The 8533-nt window shown below is 35.7% G+C and overlaps 1 protein-coding gene across 2 annotated transcripts in view; it reads left to right on the forward strand.

Annotated features, from left to right (window-relative positions):
* Positions 1-779: 779 nt before the first annotated feature.
* LOC130053397 (glutathione S-transferase P 1-like) overlaps positions 780-8533 on the forward strand; it is a 12634-nt gene continuing 4880 nt past the window's right edge. Inside the window, exons 1-3 of one of the 2 annotated variants that reach the window (XM_056160553.1) lie at positions 780-1012; positions 3956-4062; positions 8235-8322. In XM_056160553.1, the coding sequence (XP_056016528.1) occupies positions 976-1012; positions 3956-4062; positions 8235-8322 (232 nt within the window). In that variant the 5' untranslated portion in view covers positions 780-975. The remainder of the gene's footprint in view (positions 1013-3955; positions 4063-8234; positions 8323-8533) is intronic. The other variant, XM_056160554.1, reaches the window with a different exon arrangement.

Raw genomic sequence — 8533 nt, forward strand, 5'->3', positions numbered from 1 at the left:
ACTTTCGACCTCTCTTAAGTCGGAACTGCGTAAAACATGTGCTCTACAGTCTACTACATGTAATGTCTTCGAGATAATGTGTACATGTATAGTAGTAGTAGTAGTAGTTTATTTATTTATTTATACAGTGGCATGTGTGTATTCACAAACATTATGTTAACAGAAAGTGTAAAAAATAAATCAAACACCCGGCCCATCGGGCCTATATATCACTCGGTTTAAATACAAAACTTAAATGCAATACATAAAGAAAAAAAGAAGTAGCACAGCGTTAAGACATATTTAGGGAAAACAAATTAACATGAAAACACACATGTTGTAAGTAAATACCTGCAGTACATCAATGTGATTTATGAGATAATAATTATAACGAGTCTGTTACTTTTGAATTAATTAAGCTGTGCCATTCAAAATCATTTGAAGGATTTCTACTCTTGTAAGTTTAAAGTTCAACAATTTAAATTATTTTTTTTCCAAATCATAACAGATACATTGTAAGCCTAAACTGCAACCTGTAGGTCGCAGGTTCGAGTGCAGCAGGGGTTTTCATTTTTTTTTCAGATTACCTTCTCCTAAAACTGTATTTTTTGACAAAATAAAGTAAATTTGAAAATTTTCAACTTCAAAATATTTTTGTACATATCCTCCACTTTTCATCTACATCAAATTTCTCTGGTGTAGCACACCTCCTTAAGTGACCGACTTTCAACTCTTTCAGTTTCATGGTTTTATTTATTTATTTTTTTTTTTTTTTTTTTTTTTTTTGGTGGGGTTTTTTTTTATTCGGGCTTGATATTCAGAAATTATATCTAGACTGCACATGGTCAACAGGTGGATTTAGTGAAGTAAATTCGATTTTTTAAGAACGCCTGTCACCGAGATAACTGATCCAGACCCAAAGTAGGTCAAGGTGAAGTATAGCCTTCTACACCAGGGTAAACCGTTTGCACTGTTGCAGGACGTGATTGTAAGAATATGGCAAAGATTCAGCTAGTATACTTTCCTGTGAGAGGTATGTGGGGCCTACTGTTAGATCTATTAAGAGACGGGGAGTATTATGAAAGATTGAACCCCTGCCGAAAAAGAGATTTAAAATTAGGCCTATTATAAGAATTGTATGTGCCATAATTTGGAGTTTCAATTGACTGGTCATTTTCTTGGACTGTATACATATATGTACATATGATACAGTACATCTGATCTAGAGCATGAAGGTCACTGGGGATGTAACCCTACCCTCTTTTGTTTGAATAAATTTCTAACAAAGATGCTCAGCTTCTGTCATTTTCAACTCCCAATTTCGGGGGGGGGGGGGGGTTACAAACTTTGGTCGCACCCTCCACCCTTTATTTAAAAGCATACATGTACATACATATATGTACCGGTACACATATAAAACGTCTGCACTGTCAAATCACCATGTGAAATGATTGGGCCTGTATAAATTCATTTCCACACAGCTGCTGAATGCGCAATTTCCGAGTTGCCCAATAGATCTTTCCCTTTGTTGAACTCTTGCGCACAGTGAGACGCAAAGTGTATTTTCATGCACATTAAGCGGTGGGTACAAATGTTTATTGTTGTCATCATATATTGCTGAAAGGATGATTACCAGACATCATGCAACCACCTAAACTGCAGGGACACACAATTTTAGTAAGTTTATGGGATTTAAATATTAATGAAATAGCTGAAACAAAAATCAATAATCACCATATTTCTTTGATTAAAGGTTCATATTTAATTTAATGGCCTAATTCAAACAAATATTATTCTTGATATGATCGGTTTAATGTATACCAACGGCTGGTATAAACAATATAAACAAAATTGATGCTTACATAATTTTTATCCTTATATACATAGCCAGTCTATAATATATGTATAGATCTTGTACCCACCCATGCGTTCAACAGAACACTAAACGTAACTCCACCACAGAAGAGCTGATATCTTGGAAGTTGCGTATTTACATATTATATACGTGTATGTAGGTAATCCCATGGAGATCCAGGTTAGAATAGGTCCTCAGTACCCCCTTGCTTGTCGTAACAGGCAACTAAATGGGGCGGCCCTTCAGATGAGACCACAAAAACTGAGGTCCCGTGTCACAGCAGGTGTGGTACAATAAAGATCCCTCCCTGCTCAATGGACATAAAGCGTCAAGCAGAGGCCTAAATTTTGCAGCCCTTCATCGGCAGTGATGACGTCTCCATATTGAGTGAAATATTCTCAAGAGGGACGTTAAACAATATTCAATCAATTAATGCATGTAGGTTTCATGAAGCAATTGTAAATAATCTAGAAATCTGCGGAAAATATAACCATGGAATGAATTGGGAATGTATGGATCTTCAGAAATATGATCCTGCCGACAGAACTATGTTTACAGTATGATCTACCCGTGGCACATCGAAGCCTCACTGCCTGTCCAGGGAAGGTAAAGTTTTTGTGGCACAGGAAATAATGGCTAGTATTTCTCTGTAGATGACATGACCTTCTTATTCTACTTTATCTGCTCATCTTTGAAAATTGGGGGGGGGGGGGGGGGGATGTTCATATTATAGAATGTGTTAAGGTGATGACAGTTTTTTTACTGTTTCATACTGCAAACGTGCTTATTAAAAGGATGTGTATGTTAACAAAATCTCAATGTAGGGGATTGACATAGATCGATTTAATATAGCAGTTATATTGTCAAATAGTTGATAGATTGAATACATCTATGCATTAGATATATTGTAGACTATTTTAAGAATCCATAACATGTATGATATACATAAAAGAATTATTGCATTTACATGTATGATGTATCCACACATTAGATGAATTGGTATTTGTTATTTTGATTGTGGCGAGTATATATCATATTAAGATTTTTTCAATTGATGGCAGAGCCCATAAGAAACTGCGAATGTATGTGTGTTACACAATTTTTTCAGGTTGAAACAAGGTCATAAAACCCAGCTGGCGTTTGTGTACAATATTATGTTTTTAGGCCATGACAAGTCCATATAAGAACCCTGCTGTTGGTGTATGTGTAGTAAGATTTTTTTTAAGGTCGTGATGACCCCATAAGGACCTTGATGGTGTATGTATGTCTGTACTATATATTTAAATTTTTTAGGCGGTTGCGAATCTGTAAGGACCATGCTGGTGTATTTGTGTACTAGATATTTAATATGATTTTTTTAGGCCGTGGCAAATCTGTAAGGACCATGCTGGTGTATGTGTGACGTGCCTTATTTTTGATATGACTTTTCTAGGCTGTTGTGAGTCCATTCGGACCCTGCTGGTGTATGTGTATATAATGTGTATGATATGATTTTTGTAGGTCGTGGTGAATCCATTCGGACCCTGCTGGTGTATGTGTATATAATGTGTATGATATGATTTTGTAGGTCGTGGTGAATCCATTCGGACCCTGCTGGTGTATGTGTATATAATGTGTATGATATGATTTTTGTAGGTCGTGGTGAATCCATTCGGACCCTGCTGGTGTATGTGTATATAATGTGTATGATATGATTTTTGTAGGCCATGGTGAATTCATTCGGACCCTGCTGGTGTATGTGTATATAATGTGTATGATATGATTTTTGTAGGTCGTGGTGAATCCATTCGGACCCTGCTGGTGTATGTGTATATAATGTGTATGATATGATTTTTGTAGGTCGTGGTGAATCCATTCGGACCCTGCTGGTGTATGTGTATATAATGTGTATGATATGTTATTTTTTAGGTCGTGGTGAATCCATTCGGACCCTGCTGGTGTATGTGTATATAATGTGTATGATATTATGATTTTTGTAGGTCGTGGTGAATCCATTCGGACCCTGCTGGTGTATGTGTATATAATGTGTATGATATTATGATTTTTGTAGGTCGTGGTGAATCCATTCGGACCCTGCTGGTGTATGTGTATATAATGTGTATGATATTATGATTTTTGTAGGTCGTGGTGAATCCATTCGGACCCTGCTGGTGGATAACAATGTTGATTATGAAGAAGTGGATGTTCTACCAAGGGAAAATTGGGTCAACAATTGGAAACCTAAAATGGTCAGTATATTTACAATATATTCTGATTTTTATAGTTGAATTATTGTGGATATGTTGTTTATTTTGTTTCATAATTTTGTCATTTCATGTGATTTAGGTTTTAATACAAAATGTAAAATGTTCAATTTTCCCCCCTAACTTTGAATCATTCATCAGCATACATGGTACCTTTAAATCTAGCAGACTTCAGACTCTATTGAGGGTTGTTCAGATTGTCAATAGATGAATTTAAATAATAATTCAATGACATTGTTATAATGAACAGGTGCCTGGAAATCATTTCATAATTATTTGATCTTTGACAAATGACTTTTCAAACAAAATTTAGTTCCCGGGCCCTGTCATGTACTACTTCATCATGCCCATACCCCCAAACAAAGAAGAGGTCCAGTAAGCTTTTGTGTTTTGTGTGAGACTGACTAATTATCTTCAATGAATTCTGCTAAGAAATTATCAACATTTGCTGTACAAATTTTCACAGATCTGTGTGGGTGCTTGGTATTTTTTTTATAACTGTATAGGTCATGCAGAAATTACTACAGTTTACTCTTCTTTTTTTTTTCTTATCTGGTGATGAAAGAGATTGAAGAGACAGGATTTGTACAAAAGAATATAATCTGACATGACCATTGATCTGCTAATTGTGAACCATTGTACTTCAAACATGCATGAGTTGTTTGGGTGCATGTGCCACATAGTTTGTCTAACATTTATCTTGATAGTATTGGTGATAGCCAAAGGCAATTACATCAAACAGCCATTGTGAATTTGTTGAAACATGGTAGTCTCTCTAGGCAGATAAGGTGTTGAATGACTGTTGAAATCCATAATGCACATTTTGCTGTTACTATGTAACATAAACAAAGGTTTATCATCTCAAATATCGTTATCTTTAAAGACGGGTCAGCTCAATAGAGATATATTGTGAAAGAGTATTCTAGACTATATTAAAAAATACTTCAAATGAAGGCCAATTAAGGGCTTAAAACAGTATTGTATATATTATATCCAGGGCTCAACATTAACTTTTTTTCCTACTTGTCCATTCGGACAAGAGACAAAGAAAGATATTTACTTGTCTGAACTTCAACTTCACTTGTCCGGAATTTTTTTTAAAAAGGATATAATATCGTCAACTTGAAAACTGTATTTAATTTTTTTAATATATAGTCTATTTTTATACCTGCTTGATTGATTGTTTTTTATCTTATTATCTTGATAAAAACAACAAACGCATAAAACCAAATTTTATCTAGACTTCCCATCTTGAATCAATGACTTCGTAAGATTCATTGATGTATTCTCTCACCAGAGGGCGCGCTACGTTGTGGAACGTAGCGTAACACTCTCTGGTAAGAGATTGCAATGGGTGATTGAAAGTAGTACGCAATAAGTGAACACCAATCCCGATTGAGTTTGATTCAGCTAGTTTACATAGCAATCGAAGTTCATTTTCCATGCATTATACATGTACTTCTGACTCTTAACTACCGATAAACTTTTCACAAAATTGTTTGGAGACTTCTTTACATAAAAAAGCACTTGTCCAATCGGACAAGTGCCCATCAATATTCACTTGTCCGAAATGTTTTTCCACTGGTACCGCACAAGGGGACAAACGTAGATGTTGACCCCTGATATCGCCATGATTGTTTAGAATTTGAATTGCAATTTGAATTTGATCTCCACAATCATCAAGATCATGGTGGGAATTAGTATTTTCAATGAATGCTAGTTTCCTTTTGCCAATAATAATCTATGAGAGTATTTTAAGTAGGTAAGAGTACAAATTATAGTAATTATGTGGCATGCAAATTGATATAATACTGTTAGGATATATATGGAATAGTTTTGCAATAATTTCTTTTAATTGAATATTGATGATATCTGGTACAGTGTATGTGCAATGAAGACTGCGATAAAGTTCTGCAAGAGTTGAATGACAGACTATGGACTTATGAGTATTCTCACACCAACCAACACAACCGTACACCCTAACACCAACCAACACAATTGTACACCCTAACACCAACCAACACAATTGTACACCCTAACACCAACCAACACAATTGTACACCCTAACACCAACCAACACAATTGTACACCCTCACTCCAACCAACACAACTGTACACCCTCACTCCAACCAACACAATTGTACACCCTCACTCCAACGAACAAAACTGTACACCCTCACTCCAACCAACTCAACCGTACACCCTAACACCAACCAACTCAACCGTACACCCTAACACCAACCAACTCAACCGTACACCCTCACACCAACCAACAGAATTGTACACCTTAACACCAACCAACACAACTGTACACCCTAACACCAACCAACACAACTGTACACCCAATACCAACCAACACAATTGTACACCTTAACACCAACCAACACAACTGTACACCCTTACACCAACCAGCACAGCTGTACACCCTTGTACCAACCAGCACAACCATACACCCTTGTACCAACCAACACAAGTTAGGAGTATGGCACAAATTTAAACTTTTGCTATACGTTCTGGCCAATTAGCAGTGACATTAATTCTCAATCTAATTAAAATTAGACTTGTATATCCGCTCCTCTATGATACACTTCAATACAAGTATTGAAGCTTATCGTAGAGGAGCGGATATACAAGTCTAATTTTAATTAGATTGGCGTGTGGTGTGCATCAACTTTTTTGAAAAAGGGCTATATCTCAAGAACCCCTTGTCCAATTTTTATCAAATTTGTCACAGGGTATCCTTGGCCCAAGGGCTTTCATTTGTACTAAAACTAGGGTTGTGACCCTTTAACAAGGGGAGATAATTAGGAAAATGCAAAAAAAAGTAGTGGTTGCTAAAAAATCTTCTCAAGAACCACTGAGCAAATTATCACCAAATTTATGCATAAGAATGAGGATAGGTTGTAGATAAAAAATTGTTCAAGGCATCATCTTGTGGCAAAGGGTGTGGTCTCAAGGTCACTTCAAAGTTGACTTTCAATTTTGTTTTTTAAAACTTTGATATTTTGCTTAGTATAAGGACTAGGATCATCAAATTTTGTCAGTTGATGCATCTTAGGACCTAATATTATGTTGTCTCAAAAGTAGGTCATGGTGACCTACTTTTTGAATTTTGCAGATAATTATTATTAAATGGATTTTGATGCATATCTTGGACACTTTTGAGCCTATTATCATAAAAAATTGTCAGTTGATGGATCATGGGACCTTGAAGTGCATCATGTGAAAAGTATGTCACCATGACCTACTTTCTGAATTTTATGGCTAATCATTTATGAATACATTTTAGGTTGTTAATTCAGATACCGAGAGGTTCAGAATCATCAAACCTTTTAAGTTAATGCATCTAGAGGCCTCAAAACATATTTATTTTAAAAAAAGTAGGTCACAGTGACCTACTTTTTGAATTTTGCAGACATTCAAATTTCACATTTTCAATTTTAGATGCATATTTTGGACACTATGAAAGCTAGGATCATCAAACTTTGTCAGTTGATGCATCTTGAGTCTTCATAGTTTGTTGACCAAAAAGTAGGTCACTGTGACCAACTTTTGGAATTTGACTGCTATATTTTAATATTTCAGATACTATTTGACTTACAATCATCAAACTTTGTCAGTTGATGGGTCTTGAGTCTTCAGAGTGTGTTGACAGAGAAGTAGGTCACTGTGACCTACTTTTGGAATTTGACATTTATATTTGAATATTTCAGATACTATTTGACTTCAATTATAAAACTTTGTCAGCTGATGCATCTTGAGTCTTTGGAGTGTGTCGACCAAAAAGTAGGTCACTGTGGCCTTCTTTTGGAATCTGATGGTTATATTTGAATACTATTTGACTTGTCAGTTGATGCATCTTGAGTCTTCAGTGAGTCGACCAAAAGTTGGTCACCATGACCTACTTTTGGACAGTTACATTTAAATTTTCAGGTACTATTTGACTTAACACCAATTGATGAATCTTGGTTAGTGAGAATTTTTGCCTGTTCTACAATGTATCAGAAGAGTGATTCTAGGCCCATGGGCCTCTTGTTAGATAAAGTATTATTATTACTAGTACGTCATGTAGTAGTATATTATGCAAAGAATGATTCATTAAGATATCTATGAGATTATCACATAATGATTGACCAGATGTTTTTCAACTTTTTCAGGCTTTTGGCCAGTGTCCATTTCTGAAGGATGGTGATGTGGAGCTGGTGCAGTCAAATACAATACTGAGATATCTCGCAAGGAAACTGGGTAAGTACGAACATAGGGCTTAAGACTGCTGAGTTTCCACTTCTCCCCAGAAAATTTGAGATGGATTTTGACTGTTGTCCATCCTAAGTGTTTTGTTAGACAGAAGTCAGTTCTTGTTCCCAGGTTAGTATGAGCACTTATTGTCCAGTAATGCACTGGAATGTTGAAATATTTTATACATTGTGAATGTGTCATTCATTGTCATTTAAAA

Source organism: Ostrea edulis, chromosome 3, assembly GCF_947568905.1.
Source record: "Ostrea edulis chromosome 3, xbOstEdul1.1, whole genome shotgun sequence".
NCBI lineage: Eukaryota > Metazoa > Mollusca > Bivalvia > Ostreida > Ostreidae > Ostrea > Ostrea edulis.